The sequence below is a fragment of the Pezoporus wallicus genome, unplaced genomic scaffold, assembly GCF_028554395.1.
Source record: "Pezoporus wallicus isolate ANWC-B61680 ecotype Strahan unplaced genomic scaffold, APGP_CSIRO_Pwel_v1 scaffold_7736, whole genome shotgun sequence".
Classification (NCBI taxonomy): domain Eukaryota; kingdom Metazoa; phylum Chordata; class Aves; order Psittaciformes; family Psittacidae; genus Pezoporus; species Pezoporus wallicus.
Genome location: NW_026636574.1, coordinates 1,276,239 through 1,293,087, shown reverse-complemented (window position 1 = coordinate 1,293,087; position 16,849 = coordinate 1,276,239). Strand labels below are relative to the sequence as shown.

Sequence of the window (16,849 nt, the reverse complement as noted above, 5' to 3'; positions counted from 1 at the left end):
TAGTTGCTGCATCCCAGGGCCACACAAAGTGTAAATCATCATTTATTGAGTAATGCGAACAAGCTTTGGGTTCTGATTCTCTGCACATCAAGTTACAATATCTATTCTCAGCATTTGCTTGCCAGAAATAAGGATGTTGAACACGACGCCAACAGAGGTATCTGAGCCCAGTGCTGGATCAGAAACCTCTTGCTCTTAAATCCAGGGATTAGCAAGCAGAAGCCTTTACAGAAGCACTTCTGTGTAGTCACCCTTAACTAGATGTATAGAAATCATGAGCTAGATTAACAGGAAATTACGTAGTTCAACACTCACTGCATTGCTGTTTCTAGATAGCAGGAGTGTGCTGTGCTGTGAGAGGCTGAGCGCAGCGCAGGCAGAGGGTGAGGCGTATGTGCACAAACACCTTCAAAGAGAACCACTCATCTCAGCTGGAAGTTTACTCCTGTGGACTTCAGTCCCCCTCCTCTTGGCTTAGCAGTGACTCAGAGCTCCGTTTACTTTCTTACTACACTTCCTGATAGAAGATGTGACACAGCGCACTTGTTACCTGGCAAAACAGACTTGTCAGGTTTAAGGAAAAGAGCAAAAACCCCTCTGGGCTCCAGCATCTAGCACAGCAAAAGCAGCCTCCCATGCACTGCTTATTACTTGTCTGGCTATAGGCATGCAAGCACAAACCATAAAGCTGCTGATAATCTCCTTATAGATACCGTGGCTAAATAAACTGCGTGTTCATCAAATGAAAGGGGACCTTTACAGTGCGTTTTTGGACTCAGTTGTTCAGGTTTTCTAGTTCCACATTTAGTTTTTTAACCTCCAGCAACAGCTTTTGTATTTCCAGCAGAATTTTCACTTCTGCTGTAGGCACACCGCATTCGAAGGCTGCTTTAATGTAACGAACCTCTTCGCATACATCAGCATCACCATCCTTCTTCTGTCAGAAAGTAAAGCAGAACAAACAAAACCCAGGAAAAAAGGATGTAAAACTGCACTGCAGCAGATGGGAGCCAGCCGCTCCTCAGCTCAAGGCTGACTGTCCCACTTGCCTCAACACAGACCCCATTCCTCACTGGTACCATCAAGCCAAAGCTTTTAAGAAGCTCAAGCAGTTCTTTTCCATACTAGATATCAAGCAGTAACCATCCAGACCATGGTACTTACACACTTGGGCAATGGTGTCCAGTTGCCATCAGGCAAGCATGTGGCTGTCGAAGACATGTCTGAAAGGTGGTATCCCTGGAAGCATTCAAATGTAACAGTCTCATTTGTTTGGTACCACATTTTACCATCCAAAGTGCTATTCAGCCTTCCATTGGCCACGTGTGGTTGTGGACACAGAACTGAAAGGAAAACCCACAGCAGAAGGCAGCTCAGCAAGAGGCTCGTTGTTATGTAGAGAGAAAAAGACCCCACAAAGCTTGTGATGCCTGAGGCAGACCAAGTGGACCTGAATCTGTGGAGCCATGGAAACCAGATGTTAAAGCCAAGTTCCTTCCCCAGGCTCTTCAAGAGAGGGGGCAGATGGTCAGGACACATTGGTTGTTTTCTGTCTCAATTTGGCCATCCCCATGCAAGAGGCTGCAGACATCTCTCAGTACAAATGCGCACTGAAGAGAAAGCCAACAACGATGGTGGCTCCTGACCTGCCTTAGAGCCTCCTTTGTACCTGAGCATCCAGAAGAAACCAGCCTGGTAAGCACCAGCCTTGGGAAGTTTGTTTCTTCTGCAGAGGGGAAGGCACTAGGGAAACCCTGAGGACAGACACAGGCACATGATGCTGCACCCCAAGCCCTCTGCACGCTGCTGGTACCCACCGGGCTGGCAGGAGGGCAGAGGAGGGTGCCAGGTGCTGTCAGCCAGGCACCGGCTCTCGGCATCACCACGCAGCACGAAGCCTTTGTCGCAGGAGAAGCGCACGACTGCTCCATAGGGAAACGTGAATCTCTCTGGAGTCATCCTGCCCCTCTCGACCACGGGCCTGGGGCACCGGACCACTGCGGGAGGAGAGCAGAGCGGTGGGTTTGGCTCAGCCCTTCCCCAGGGACAGTGGGGACCCAGGTCTGGTGGGGCAGAGCCAGTTCCTGGTGCTCTCTGCATCAGTTTTATACTCAGAGCCCCAATTCCTGACCATCTGATGGCCATCAAGGTAGGACAACCAGTGTCTCCTGTTTCCACATGGATCATCGCCAGTCCAGAACTGTCAAGCCTGTGAATAAGCCTACAAAGGAAGCAGGATCTCCCAGCAGCCCTGCTCGCTTTTAATCCCATTGAGTGCTAATATTGCCCCCAGGTCCTGGCTTCAGTTTGGTCCCATACAAGAAAAAACAACTCACCCCTGCACTCCGGGGCAGGTTTGCTCCATGCCAAGCTCACCCCATCATCAGAGGTGCAGTAGATGGAGTCGTCCCCAATGAGGGACATACCCTCCACACATCTGTACTTCACTTCTGAGCCGTAGAGGAACAGCTCCGTTTTCAAGCTGGAGTGCTGCCCATTGGTGAGTTTTGGAGGAGGACCACAGGCTGTGGGAGAACAGGGAAAGGGAAGATGAGGATTTCCTTCATTTAGCAGGGAAATAACAGGAGAAGCCAGTTCTCGATGTTTATACATAGGGTTGCTCTCCTTAAAGTCTTCCTCGCTTCTCGTCAGCACTGGCTCCACCAGTGTTCCCAGAGTGGCCCAGCTAGCCACCCCAACCCAGCACAGCTCGTGTGCCAGCCTTCAGGCAACCTTCCCTTACCCCTCCTCTTCTCCATGAGGAACGATTCTGCTCCTAAACAGGGTCAGGGAACCGTGGGTATCATAAACCTCTTGAGCCCCCTCTGAGAAGTGGCTGCAAGTCCCATTCTCAACATACTTAATTCTAAAGCTATTTAATGATGTGACGTGGACCCCTTCTCCAAGAATCAATACTCAGATGATTTCTTCACTGCTGCCCCTACCCTTGCAGAGATGCAGTTGCTGACACCCGCTGTTGGCGCTCACCTTTGTCACAATATGGCACAGGGGGTCTCCAAGTCCCATCAGACCAGCACTGGATCCTCTGGCTGCCCCTCAGCACGTAGCCATGCTCGCACTGAAGTTCCACCTGCTGCCCAAAGGTGTATTCATCTTTCCTAGGACTGATTTCCCTCCCGTGTTGGATATCCGGGCTGGGACACTGCACCTCTGAGGAACACCAGCATCAGAAAGAGTTTCCATGGATGGGGTCAGGAGGGAAGAGCAGGAGACATTCACAGGGAGGTGTTTTCCCATAGCAGTGGCCTGCAGACCTAAAGAACTTGCCAGGCAGCCTGTTAATGCTGACAGACGTCTCTAACCGGGCCCGGCATGCTCAGGGATGGCAATTATGTGATAACAGCCATTCCTCTTGGAAGGCAGAATGATCCAAGCCCTGTAATTAGCTATAAATTGTGCTGAAGGGATGAGACATTAAGAGCTGCATCACTGTTTGAACAGCTAAATAATCAGTGGGAGTTGCAGCTATTTCTTCCCAGCCATGCTACCCATTGAACAGCAAGCTGATCAGCAGTGAGAGCCAAAGATCTGCTCAATAAAGCCCTTATGGCACGGCAGCACTAGTGGGTGTTTTGGAAATGATGTTGTGACCGCATCATTACATTGATGCAAAGGCAATGGTGTACTTACCCTGGCAAAGCCTTGGGATCGTGGTCCATGTGAGATTTTGAAGACAAGTGGTTACTGGAGATACTCCAGGGAGCAAAGTATAGCCGGGTCTGCAGGAGTAGGTCACGATTGTCCCGACTGGAAACTCGCGCTGAAGGTTTCGCTCCGTGTGGTCAATGACAGGAGGGTAGGAACAGTGACCTGGTGCCGGAGTAAGGGACAACATTGACCCTCAAAGCTGGGGGTGAGGCTGAGCCCTGCCTGGGGGATCCCAGTCTATCCCTTGGGCACTGGTGGAACCACAGAAAGAAGCCAAGGGACAGCAGCAGCCATGAGCATCGCTGTGGGGTAGAGTGGCTGAACCAAAAAGCAAAATATAATGATGACAAATTCACCAAAGGATGCGACTCTGATGAAGGTCTTTATTCTATGTATCTCATCGGGTGGCCCTGCGGCAGGCAGAACAGCCCTGCCGTGTCACCCAGGGGCGATGGAAGAGCAGAGAGGACCCCTGCCACCAAAGGTGAGGCAGCGCAGCTCGCTGTGGTACCACCGTGCAGCCCCGCTCCTGCACACGCTTTCAGTGAAGGACAAGCAGGTGATGGCCCGTGGGACACAAGGTAAGGAGCAAAGGGATCTGTGCGTACCTGGGATGCAGCTGGGCACCCGTGGGTACCATCTGCCGCTGGCCAGGCACCGCACCGTGCTGGTGGCTCCCAGGGGCACGTAGCCGGGGTCGCACGTGAGCGTGGCTGTGCTGCCCGAGGTGAAGTTCCGTGCAGGTCCCAGCTGTCCATGGGTGATATCTGGGACGGGGCACTGAGCCTCTGGGGATCACAGAGTCACAGCACAGTTTGGGTTGAAGGAAGCTTAAAGCTCATCCAGTTCCAACCCCTGCCACGGGCAGGGACCCCTTCCACTGGAGCAGCTTGCTCCAAGCCCCTGTGTCCAACCTGGCCTTGAGCACTGCCAGGGATGGGGCAGCCACAGCTTCTCTGGACACCCTGTGCCAGCGCCTCAGCACCCTCACAGGGAAGAGCTTTTGCCTAAGAGCTCATCAGGGTGTTCTTACTAAATACAGCTGCAGCGACCAACTGTCAGTGCACCTTCATCTGGTAAGTAAGAGAAGACAAATCAGTTTAACAAATGCAGTGACTGAGGCCGATATTAGTGGTTCCCAAGTGTGCTTAAGGAGCCATCACCCACAGGACTTTAAACCTGTGTTTTTATCATTGTACACCATCAAATGCTATTCCTGACAGCACTTGCTCTAACAGCTACAACTCACCTGCATGCTGGGGTGGGTGACTTCAGAGCCCTGGCAGCCACTTCCAGCATCACATCTGCACCGGTCCGTGGCAGGACTGCTGATGCTGCCTTTGGTACCAATACCCACAGAAAGAGCATGTCTCTACTCATAAGTGCCTTCCCCAGGCCCCAGCTTAGGTATCAGCACACCCTTGGCAATGCTGGGGTTTGGAAAATGGACTGAGAAGCATCATGAAGTAGAAACAGATGGTATTATCTTACAATAAATAGGGTGCAAAGGTGGTGCTGGCAGGAGGGGGCTCTGCAGGGAGGCACTGGGGTGGGCTGTGCATCCTGGCAAGTGTCTCAAATGGCTTATTTTTAAAGGAACTGTCAAGTTTGAGACAGAAACAGGGTTATTCCTCTTCCTAGAGACATTAGTCAGCAAACACCCACGTCTCCTGTGGGTAGGGTGACAATTCACCAGCTACCTTCTGTGCGGCTGTTGGTTGCCCCAGGGCATAAGCATCAACCTGGGTATCAACCTGCTGCCACTCAGATTGCCAAATACAACCTTTGTCATGAAAAACTAAGCATTACCTGTCTAACTGACTCTCCCCATCTTACCACCACCTTTGCCTTGAGCTCCAGGCTGGAAGGGCATCTCCGCCCCTGGGAACTACTTCTCATCTACTGCATGGATGCTCAAGGCAAAGGGTGATACGCTCCCTGCGACACAAGGTCTGAACTCCAGAAGAGGCTCTGCAGCAGAGAGACCTGGCCCTGCACTGCCCCAGGGACAAGCTCGTGGCCTCCAAGCCAGCCGTACCCAAACACCAGTCCCTGGAAGATTCGTAGCCCAGTTTAAGGCTTTTGAAGAGCATTGGGAATTTGCAGTGGTGGGTCAAGAGGAGCAGCTAAAGAGGAGAAAAGGGCAATTAGCAGCAACCAGTGACCTCAGATCATCCCTACAAGAGCATCAGGTACAGGCAGAGCGTAGCAGCAACTTCAGCCAGGGGAAGGGCTCCTGCTGAGTTTTACCAGCCCACTCACGGCATAGCTGATCCGTAGGCAAAGCTGAGCCCCAGAAGCAAAGCAAACAAGAGGAGGAACACTCACCGAGACTCCCAGCCGGCTGCAGCACAAGCACCACCACTGCCAGGAGATGCCCCAGCCAGCAGGAGAGCGGCATGGTGAGACCCTTCCCAGCCGATAGCTGCTGCAGCGCACTGGGGAAGGGGAAGTGGCTGTGGGAAGTTGGGGACAGGCCAGAGGAGCTGACGCTGCCACCCCTCAGCCCTCCTGACCTGCCCCAGGGGAGGGCGGCCCTCCCTGAGCTCACCAGCAAGGATGTGCCACCAGAGAGGATGCGGCTGCTGCTGCTCTCCCCCATCCCTGGTGTGCTCAAGGCCAGGCTGGATGGGGCTTGGAGCAAGCTGCTCTAGTGGAAGGTGTCCCTGCCTGTGCCAGCGGCTGGAGCTGGATGAGCCTTCAGGTCCCTTCCAACACAAACCATTCCATGAGTCTTCCAAGGTAGGGACAATGGGAATAAAGCTATTTTACAGATAGAACAGCGTTGCAGCATTCTGGCTTCCTTCTGGTGCTCTAAGGGCAATGCTACACGTTCACTTTGCCTCTTCATCCTGGTGGTAGGCAGGGGTGGGGAAGGCAGCCCTCTCTATGCCTAGCCAAGCAGTGATTATTGAAGCACCTCTTTCTTTTCCTACAAGTAAGACAATTATTAAAAGCCAGACACAGCTGTCATTGCGATTGCAGTTTTATTATGATCTCGTGGAAGGAGCACTGCTTGGATCACAAGATGCCTGCTTACAGAGCGCTTCCCCTTTACCGGAGGCTGCAGAAAAGATTCAGCCGTAACTTTCTCTATGCTTTGCTTTCCCCCAGCTGCTCTTGGAGCACACACAAAGATGCAGCGAGCGGCACCGCTGTGGCCTCGGATCCATCTGTCCCGCTTGGGAAGGAAGCCTGGCATTTTTGCTTGGATTCGAGGCATCCTCCATTGGGCCTGCTCTGAAAGTCATCGCTCATCAGGCAGGTAAGTGCTTGTCCACAATAATGAATGCAGCATATATGAATGGAGGAGCAACAGGCTCGACTGGGTTGGAGGGGGTTGTGAGGTGAGTGCGAGTTGGTGGCTCTGACCATGTCCATGTCCCTACAGCATCGGCTTGGCTCCCACAGGGATTTACTTTTCCTTCAGCTCCTTTCTAACTGAGCCCTCGTCAGTATAGCAAACATAACTAAAATGCATAAAGTGATGCAGAAACCTAACAGAGTAATCTCTAACAGAATGAACCACAAATGGGAACTTTCTGACTCCCCGTATGGCCAAAGGGTCAAAGTTCCTTGACTGATTACTTGAATATTAGCACAAATTACAAAGTTGTAAAGAAACCCTCAGTGAGAATGACTGTTCCTCATGCAAAGAGAACAGTTCTTATGATAGCAGTGGTGACAGTCAGCCATACGCTGTGGTTCTTAGCTCCTTTTCAAGCTTCTGGATCTCCAGGTACAGTTTCTGGACTTCCAGCAGAGTTTTCAGTTCTGCCAGAGAAACTCCACACTGGAAAGCTTCCCTGTTTCGAAGGATCTTCTCACACGTATCATGCTTTTTCTTTAAAAGAACCGGAAGAAAGACAAGGCGTGAGATGGCTGCAGGGAGCCAGGGCTCAGCATCCCCCTCCCACCCCAGCCCCAAACCAGCCACATTCGTGAGCTTGGACCACTCCTTGCCCCATGCTAAATGGGGCAAAATACAGACAAAGCCTGGGCAGATGGGCGGGAGCTTGAGCAACCTGCTCCATGGAAGGTGTCCCTGCCCCTGGCAGGGGTTGGAACTGGATGAGCTTTAAGGCCCCTTCCAACACAAACCAGTCTGTGATGACACTTACACAGGTGGGTGGTGGTACCCAAGTGCCATTAGGCGAGCAGGTAGTTTCTGAACTTGAGGTTTGACGGCCATCACGCTTGCAGAAGTAGACCAGAGTTTCATTCACATTATACCACATCTTCAGTGTGTAAATCACAAGGTCCTCCTGTCTCAAGGGCTGAAAACACTGAACTGAAAGGAAAATGCATGCCAAAAGAAGAGATGTAGTGGGAGGAGAAAACACCCGGCAAATCCCAGCTGCTGCTGGTGATTCAGAGGAGCAGCACCCCTGGTCTGGGCAAATGGGGCTGGTACCCACCGGGCTGGCAGGAGGGCAGAGGAGGGTGCCAGGTGCTGTCAGCCAGGCACCGGCTCTCGGCATCACCACGCAGAGCAAAGCCTTCATCGCAGGAGAAGCGCACGACTGCTCCATAGGGAAACATGAATCTCTCTGGAGTCATCCTGCCCCTCTCGACCACGGGCCTGGGGCACCGGACCACTGCGGGAGGAGAGCAGAGCGGTGGGTTTGGCTCTGCCCTTCCCCAGGGACAGCGGGGACCCAGGTCTGGTGGGGCAGAGCCACAGTTCCTGGTGCTCTCTGCATCAGTTTCATACTCAAACACCAGGACTGACCCTCAGGTGCCTGCAGCAGCCCCAAGGGGACCCCACCAGTCCCTGGTGTTACTGTGGTGCCAAGACCTTTGCACAGGAGCCAGAGGAGCTGCACAGTCATTAAGGTGCACTCGGTTTGGAGCTCCTGGACCAGGGCAGGTCCTGGCTTCAGTGTGATCCCATATAGGAGAAGCATCTCACCCCTGCACTCCGGGGCAGGTCCGCTCCACACCAGGTTCACCCCATCATCAGAGGTGCAGTAGATGGTGGCATCCCCGATGAGGGACAGACCCTCTGCACAGCTGTACGTCACCTCAGTGCCATAGGAAAACTGCTCCTTTCCCAAGCCGGAGTGCTGCCCATTGGAGATTTGTGGAGGGGGGGCACAGACTGTGGGATAAAGGGAATGGATAAGAAAAGGAACACACAAAGAACCATTACACTCAGGTGAGAATCAAAATCGCTTCTGGGAAATCAGAGCAAGAGTTAACTTTGTGTTTGGAGTGTGGCAAATCCACCTGGGTCACATCATCCACAGCAAGAGGACACCTCAGTGCTTTCAGCCCCTCATCATTGCTCCCCAGAAAGAGATGCAGCAGGCAGGTCACCTACGGATGCTGTTTCTCAGTACTGATGCACAAGATTGCTTGTCTGCACTGCATTACACATACCTTTATCACAAAAGGGTAACGGGGGAGCCCAGGTTGCATCAGCCTGGCACTCGGTCATGTCCTGGCCCCTGAGCACATAGCCTTTATCACACTCCAACCTCAGCCGGGTCCCAACTGTGTAGTCTTTTTTGTCTTGATAAACCTCTTTTGCGTGGGCAGTATCTGGCCTTGGGCAACGAGGTTCTAGAGACAACAGAAAATAAAGGATGCCATCAACCTCTTTCCTCCTGGCAAGTTTTCCTGAGCTCTCAGGCTCAGGATGTTTCCAGCAGCTCGCTGATACTGCTCAGGTATGCCATCACTAGGTGAAGAGTCTCAGCAGTGGCAGTTGGTTACGCTGCTGCTTTCTCTTCTGAGGGGAAAACACAGAGAGAACATCCCCTGCTCTCGAGCCTCGTGTCAGCTAACCAGCCCAGCTGCTGTCCAGAGCACAAACCACATCCCCTTCCAGCTGGGCTTCTTGGGAACCTCCTAAGCATCTGAACATTACCAAACCCCAGCCCTTTGCATCCCAAATCCCCAGACCTTGCCAAACCCCCATACTTTCTCCATGGCAAACCCCAGGCAATGTAATGATCCATGTGGATCTTTTGCTGCCTACCTCTTCCTAGTTAACACAGAACTGGATCTGGGGATACCTGGCAGTGGAGCAAAATCCACTACCATCACCTAAGGCTGCATGTAGATTTCTCTGTGAATACCAGCAGACAGCTACAGCTGTACAGAGTGATCCAGACCTGTGCAGTCAGAAATAAGCACTAGCCAAGTCAACATGTTCCACCAGCTTTTACCTACCTGGAAAGCACTCTGGTACTGCTGGATTCCATGTACCATCGCTTGTACACGAGAGCATAATGTTACGGCTACGACCTTTGAAAGCATAGCCATCGTTGCACGTAACTTCCAGTATGTCTCCATACACATAATCTTCTTGACCTTCCTGTACACTTAAGGGCTTTCCATTCCTGATGACTGGATCTGGGCAACGAATTCCTGAGCAATGCCAAACATGAAGTGTGAAACCGTGGCAAAGCCATCTGGCTGACAGCACATTCAGAAGGATGAGCCTTTTGTAAGACAAAGGCACATCACAGCACTACATCTGCCCCAAGCATCCCTGGGCAATCCTGGGGTGTTTGCAAGGGAGTCTAGTGGATGGAGCACACCTCAATGACCTTTTCCCACAGGTTCCAGGGACTAGAAAGCATAGCTGGTAAATAAAGCAAAGAAACCTGTAGCTGGGGAGTAAATCAAAGGAGTTCAAGAGTCACAGCACAGACCACACTGGACACCCAGAGCACCTCCTTCCTTCCCTCACCCTGTGCTTTGCACAACAGCAGAGCTTAGACAGTTTATACATTCAGTATCACACACATCACAAGGGTAAGTAAAGCAAAGGAGCATCCACTTACTTTCACAAGGATAGGGGACTTCAGTCCATGTGAAATCTGGCAGACACCTAATGTGCCATATGTCTTCCCCAGGGCTGAACTGGTGGCCCTCCCAGCACTCGTAGGTAATGACAGTGCCCACAGGAAACAGATTGCCAGCAAGTTTTGCTTTAGCAGCATTGTGCACATCTGGAGGGTCACCACAGCTACCTAGGAATGAAATAGCAATTTAGGGACGTTGCCAGGAATAGATCAGTGAGGTCCATGATGGTACGTAACACACGAGAGAATTTGGGTAAAGGGCTGGGCTCACGTTATTCCTTCTGAGATGCACTTAATCCCTTTGGAAAGGGGCTTTGCAAAAGGGCCTGTAGGGACAGGCCAAGGGGAATGGCTTTAACCTGCCCGAGGGGAGACTGAGATGAGCTCTCAGGCAGAAGTTCTTCCCTGTGAGGGTGCTGAGGCGCTGGCACAGGGTGCCCAGAGAAGCTGTGGCTGCCCCATCCCTGGCAGTGCTCAAGGCCAGGTTGGACACAGGGGTTGGAGCAAGCTGCTCCAGTGGAAGGGGTCCCTGCCTGTGGCAGGGGTTGGAGCTGGAGGAGCTTCAAGGTCCTGTTTACGTTTTAAACCATTACCCCTTCTCCTATCGCTACCTGAGGAGGACATCACTGACGGGAAGGCAGTGGGGGAGCAGGAGCAGGGCTTGGTCCAGCACACTTACTGAGCAGACAGCGTGGCGGCGGTGGGTCCCAGAGCCCGCTCTCCCTGCAGGTGGATGCGTCGCTGCCGTTCAGGGTGTAGCGGAAGTTGCAGTCGAACACAACAGTGTCCCCATACGTGTACTCGGCCCGGTACCCGCTCAGCAGCCGCCCGTTCTCCACGCTCGGCTGCTTACAGCTCACCACTGCACCAGGGAAAGCCACCACACAGCAGTTATGCTCCAGAGGGGACATGGAGGGGTTAAAAACATTCCCATAGCATAAGGTGGGTTCACCAAAACGGCTGAAAATGGCCACGAGAAGGCAGGTGGATGTAGCACAGCAGGTTTCTGCATTGTTTTACACAGGCCAGTGGCTGAGATGCATTGTGCGGTCTTCAAAGGCTAATGAAAATCCCATTCCCACATCCCTGCTGACTCACTGACCGTGAGCACTCGTGGTCCCTGCAATGGGACACCCTCATTGCTGCTGCTGCTACCAAACTCGGAGGGTCTTAACTGTAAGAGATGATTCCATAAAGCAGAGGGACAGCTCCAAGGAAGAAAACAGCTCTATCAGGCAGGGCAGGAGGCAGTGGGAAGCGGCTATGGACAGCTGCAGTGCCCCAGTGGGTTTGCAAGCACACGGTCCCCTCACCTTTGCACTTTGGGGCTGGCTTGCTCCACACGCCATTGACGTTATCTGTGGTTGTACAGAAAATAGAGGCATCTCCCACCAGCGAGAAAGGTTTCTCTCCCTTTTTGACAGCGTTGCACGTGTAAGTGACGGATGCGCCGTATTCAAAGAGCTCTTTGCCTGCTCCGCTGTGCTCTCCGTTAGCTATTTCTGGAGGGGGTGAACATGGGATTGCTGGGGAATGGAAAGGGGAATGGTAGAGGGAGGGAAGAAGAAAAGAAAACGTTTGTTGAGAGCCAAAGGTCTGGTAAGAAAAAGCTGAAACGTGAAGCACCAAAAAGGTCAGAAATTCAGGGCAAGTCTCAAGGAGCTGCCTGCCAGCCCCTGGAGCTGTGCCCAGGGCACGGGGTGGTTTTGGGATATACCAGTCCTGTGGGCAGCTCCCTCACAGGCAATGAATAAATAGTTCTACAGGATGATACAGGAAGAAAAATGCAAAGGAAAACCATTTCCAGACTCCACCATGCTTGGAACTGCTGAAACCCTCAGCAGAGCAACTCAACCTCGTCTTTATCCATCACCAATTACATCTGTGCAGTTGATCAGTGCAGGAGCTCTACTTACCCTCACAGATGGGAATATCTCTGTCCCACGTAACAACCCCATTTTTAACCACACACCAAATCTGAGGACTTCCAACCAGTCTGTACCTGTGTGAAACAGGGGAGAGGGAATTACTTGACAAACTCAGGTTCTGATGTGTTTCCTATAACACCCCCCTCTTATTCGTTTGGCTTCCTATCATAATTACAACTCATCAGGAACGGTTTAGAAAGGGCCAGGAAGCTGAATCTGAGTTAAGGGAGAACTGCCTCAAAGCAGGAGATGAAGAAAACTCAGTCTTAAAGCTTTCAAAGGAAAGCTTAAAAGATACTTCACACAGTCTGCAATTCCCTGCACTCATAAGGCTTCTGATAGCACAGGCTTTAATCCAGGGGGAAAAGACTTCAGGAAAATCACTGTGGCAGAAGAGGACCTGCGGCCGGGGTGCTCCTGGCTTACCCAGTGTTGCAGGTGAAGTTCACTGCTGAACCAAAACTGAACTTCTCTGACAGGACGAGTCTGCCGTTGGCTGGCTCTCCGGGGTAGATGCACCGCTTTGCTGGGGGACAACAGGATGGAGCTGGTTCTTACTCCAGTTTTTGGAAGAATCAGGAAAATGCAGCAGGAAAGCAGAAGCCTCCTTCAGTACTGAGCAAGGGGACGGACCAGAAACCTCCAGATTTGCCCTCCAACCCCAAATCACTCCATGAATCGTGATGCTGCTAAAGAGTTGCATCACGACCTGCAGCCAGCCTCTGCAGCTAAAGAGGGGCTTTGCAGTGACCTCGGCAAGTGTGACAGTGCTTCTTCACAGTTAAAGGATTCTCCTGCTGCAGGCCTGAAACACTTATTACAAAGTGCCTGAGCAGAGCGATCAAACAGAGCCAGCATCACAGCAGAGCTCAGCTCTTGCCATCATTGCCAGTACAGTGGAACAACCGGTGATTCACTGCAGGTCACTCGCTTCCCAGCATCCCATGAGGTCAGTTTGGGTGCTACTCCAACAAAATGAGCTGATGGCATCAAGGAAGAAAAAACTGAAAGTCAGCCCAACACATACTCACGTATACAGATCTCCTCTGGCCCATACCACTTATCGCCCCTTCCACAGGTAAGGAAGTCTCTGACATTAACATCTCTCATGTAACCCGGACGACAGACGTATTGCACCACCGAATTGTGGGCAAACGTGGTAATGCCTTTGTACCGCTCTTTGAGTTCTGCAGATGGGAATCGTGGCGGAGCATCGCAGGCACCTACCAAGAGAAACTCCATCAGAAAGATGCTGGGAGGAAAAGCAGCAAGAGTTCAGGGCTGATTTACTCGGAAAGCCCAGGTGAGGACACTTGGGTGGCTAGAAACAAAGAGGAGCAGCACAGTGTGTGACTGGGGATGGCCGAGGCTGGCATGGACGGGGAGGAGCATCACCGCACAGCATTCTGTTTGCTCCTCATACCTCATCCAGCACTTTCAATGGCTGGTCACAAAGCCCAGATAAACCCTTTCCTCTCCCCAGGTCGTATAAATCACTGCACCTCTTTCAGCTGGAATAATTTCGTGTCTGTTTTACACAGAAAGACAAAAAAGGCAGAGGAAGGGGGATTCTGATCACAAAAAGATTTACAGTGTTCTCAAGGTGCAAAGACAACAAGGAAAGGAGAAGGAACCCCAGGAGAAGGTTTTCCTTTGAGGGATGCTGGTTTATCCTGTTGGAGTCATTCACTTACTATCAACAGCCACAACAAGAGCGATGGTGAGGAATAAGCCCAGGACAGCGGCACGATCCCTCTGCCTCCCCAGCTCCAAAGCTGGCATCTTTGTTCCTGCCTGGAGATCCCACAGAAGTTACCACATTCTTTATTCTAGGCCTGTAAAATAGCAGGGGCCTGCTTACACTCAGGGTAACCATAGCTTACACAGACAGCTCTCATTTCTCCATCCATTTCCCAGCAGCTGTAGCTGGGAGCCAGGAGCTATTGTAACCCTCTGCTGGCAAACGGGACTGAGACCCAGCCTAGAGGAGCAGGGTCCAGCAGATCTGACCCAAAGACATAAAAACAGACTGCAATCAGGACAACTGACTGTAACTCTTAAGCCGTTCCCATGGGCTTTATTCCCTTGTCTTATTTATTTGTATTTTTGAGAAAGCAGCTTGTGATTAAACTTTTAAAACAAAGGAAAAGAAAGATAAAGACTCGAACTGGAACATAAACACTTTGTAGCTTGTCAGGTTCAACTCAAAACCACTACATGGCCAACACAGCCTTCTTCCCAGCCAAGCAGCCAAATGAGTATCTGCCGGGCCATGAGTTTATCTTGAGTTTATCTATGCCTTCTGGGAAACGGCCCCTGAAACTTAGGGGTAGAACATTTATTTTTAGTAATGCGTCTCTTGGAAGCAAAGCCATAGTGGGATGAAGTCCTGTTGGAGTCCTCAGTAAGTCCCCTAACAGTAAACTACACAGAGAGAAGTACCTAAGCAAGAAGCTAAATCGGTTTTGTGCAAACAACATTAACTGGAGCAAAGCCATGCAACAGACAAGTCCTTCAGGAGAACAAAGTGCTTTACAGAATGGAGTTTAAGTGCTATTTGGAGTAACCTGGTACCCCTGGAGATCAGCAAGACTCCTCTCTGTTACCCAGGATGAGCCTCAACCCTCCCAACACCATGTATGCCCCAAGCACCTACCTTCCCTCCTGGAAACAAAGTCTTTCCTGGTGCTTTCTGCCCTAAACTTAACACCACTCTTGCCTGTTTCATTCCTTTGGCTTCCCTTCAACCCCTCTTGTTACCCCTCTTGGTTTCATTCGATTTAATTTACTGATCCTTCTGCCCCCCTACTTTGACGAGAAGGCTCCAGTCCAGTTCAAGAGCAACATCGCTTAAAGCTGCGTGCCTTGAAGTTGTCTTACCTGGAGGTTTGGTGACAGGAGATGGAGACCCAGCGTGTTGAGCTCTTGCAAGGCAAAGGGATGACTGTCCTTGTCCAGTCCCCCTGTCACTGCAGGGCTAGAGGAGGAGTTATGATAAGCCTACAGGCTCCACACAGAAAAGTTTGAGTCCTGCAGAGACCAGCCTTGTGCCATTGACCCATAAATCATTAACCCCTCCTCTGAGCAAGAAGGAAGTCGTTTGTTCAACCCACAAAGCAAAACAGTAGAAAACTGAAAGCAGCCTGGGCAGATGTTGAAATTGTTTGTTTTCTGTGAGGAGCTGCCAGCTCCTTGTTGGAATGATCCCTGCTGAGCAGGACGCTGCCCATTCCATTGTGCAGCAACGGCACCCGGTCAGTGCTGATCCCCAAGTGATGCCCAGGGAGCTCCTCAAGAGACTGCTTCACCCTGGGGCAATGTCAACCATGAGCTGATCCCTCCTGACCTCAAAAGCCTATGGCAAGTGCTCAAAGTAGAGTTTCCTCAACCTACTCCACCTACCTCCATTAAAGCAGCTGAAGCTCAGCAGCACATCAGGTCTCGGGCAGCATCAGCTCGGTGCTCACCATCCATGTCCACAATGGGAACGCAGTTGCCCTTTGTCTCACTGAAAGCCCTTCCCAAATGCAGCTGTCCCCAGTGGGTCATTTTCCACTTGCAAGAGCTTTGGAAGGAACTGAGCCCTTTGCTCCTTTTGCACTTCAGCTTCATCCATGCTTGAATCACCGCCGAGAACCTGGCAATGATGGACTTTTCACCCCAGGCTGTGCTTCTCACATTGGTTTGTTCTGCCAAAACCGAGGCCTTTTTTGCCAGAAAAAGGTACCCCGTCATCCCTACGTTGAGAGGGATACCTCCCCTTCCTGGAGCTCGCCTCGGCTCAGGCCAGAAATGCAATGAAACAATAAGAGGTTTTATTCTATAAAGCACAGCAAAAGGCTCCCTGCCCTCACCCCACAAGCAGGGGCTTGCTCACATCAGGTCTCCTGGTACTTCCGAGCAGGCACTTGCCCTCCACTAAATATTGACAAGAATCCAGTTAATCACAAACACAAACAGGCTTTCAGGATTTGGTTTCCCCATTATGGGTCAGAACAAGCCAATCTGTGTGCTGGAAAAGCAGCAGCTTCCCAGCAGGCACCCAGGAGGTTTGTTAGTATGTGCTCAGGGAGCAGCAGCCAAGGTACAGCCATCGCCTGCTCTGACAGCACTAAACACTCCTAAGACCTCCTCAATCCACAGCTTGCAATGGGATAAGCAGGATAAAAGGGGTTTTCCTTGACCATATCCAAGGTGACATCTCTTCAGGCTGCAACTGGAGAGTCCCTTTGGGAAAAACTGGTTTCCAGCTGCTGGAAATCAGTGTCACCAGTTGCTCCTCTGTTTTTCATCTAGAAAGAGTTCAAGGCCAGGCTGGACACAGGGGCTTGGAGCAAGCTGCTCTAGTGGAAGGGGTCCCTGCCTGTGGCAGGGGTTGGAGCTGGAAGGGCTTTAAGGTCCCTTCCAACCCAAACCATTCCATGATCCTATGAAAAC

At 51.6% G+C, this 16,849-nt stretch overlaps 2 protein-coding genes across 2 annotated transcripts; both read right to left on the bottom strand.

Moving 5' to 3' along the window:
- Window positions 1-25: 25 nt before the first annotated feature.
- LOC130594665 (complement receptor type 2-like) lies at window positions 26-6,136 on the bottom strand. Its single transcript, XM_057400718.1, has 8 exons — window positions 5,998-6,136; window positions 4,278-4,457; window positions 3,652-3,831; window positions 2,989-3,171; window positions 2,337-2,525; window positions 1,818-1,997; window positions 1,165-1,343; window positions 26-937 (listed from the first exon to the last, which is right to left on the bottom strand). Exons 1-8 carry the CDS (start codon window positions 6,068-6,070, stop codon window positions 776-778), a joined length of 1,326 nt encoding a protein of 441 aa, XP_057256701.1. The 5' UTR covers window positions 6,071-6,136; the 3' UTR covers window positions 26-775.
- A 503-nt stretch (window positions 6,137-6,639) lies between these two features.
- On the bottom strand, window positions 6,640-15,418 carry CR1L (complement C3b/C4b receptor 1 like). The gene is made up of 14 exons (XM_057400692.1): window positions 15,293-15,418; window positions 14,107-14,247; window positions 13,444-13,635; window positions 12,839-12,938; window positions 12,401-12,486; window positions 11,798-12,010; window positions 11,164-11,346; window positions 10,464-10,652; window positions 9,847-10,044; window positions 9,052-9,234; window positions 8,582-8,770; window positions 8,088-8,267; window positions 7,791-7,960; window positions 6,640-7,513 (listed from the first exon to the last, which is right to left on the bottom strand). Exons 2-14 carry the CDS (start codon window positions 14,192-14,194, stop codon window positions 7,358-7,360), a joined length of 2,127 nt encoding a protein of 708 aa, XP_057256675.1. The 5' UTR covers window positions 14,195-14,247; window positions 15,293-15,418; the 3' UTR covers window positions 6,640-7,357.
- Between the last annotated feature and the right edge of the window lie 1,431 nt (window positions 15,419-16,849).

Excerpts from the sequence above, each read along its gene's own strand:
- LOC130594665 (XM_057400718.1), bottom strand. The coding sequence starts at position 6,070 with ATGCCGCTCTCCTGCTGGCTGGGGCATCTCCTGGCAGTGGTGGTGCTT. Across the intron at positions 1,998-2,336 it reads ACCTGCCCCGGAGTGCAGGG|TGGTCCGGTGCCCCAGGCCC; the intron begins GTGAGTTGTTTT and ends CTCCTCCCGCAG. Across the intron at positions 938-1,164 it reads GGACACCATTGCCCAAGTGT|AAGAAGGATGGTGATGCTGA; the intron begins GTAAGTACCATG and ends ACTTTCTGACAG.
- CR1L (XM_057400692.1), bottom strand. The coding sequence starts at position 14,194 with ATGCCAGCTTTGGAGCTGGGGAGGCAGAGGGATCGTGCCGCTGTCCTG. Across the intron at positions 12,011-12,400 it reads AGATATTCCCATCTGTGAGG|CAATCCCATGTTCACCCCCT; the intron begins GTAAGTAGAGCT and ends TCCATTCCCCAG. Across the intron at positions 11,347-11,797 it reads GCCAGCCCCAAAGTGCAAAG|TGGTGAGCTGTAAGCAGCCG; the intron begins GTGAGGGGACCG and ends TCCCTGGTGCAG.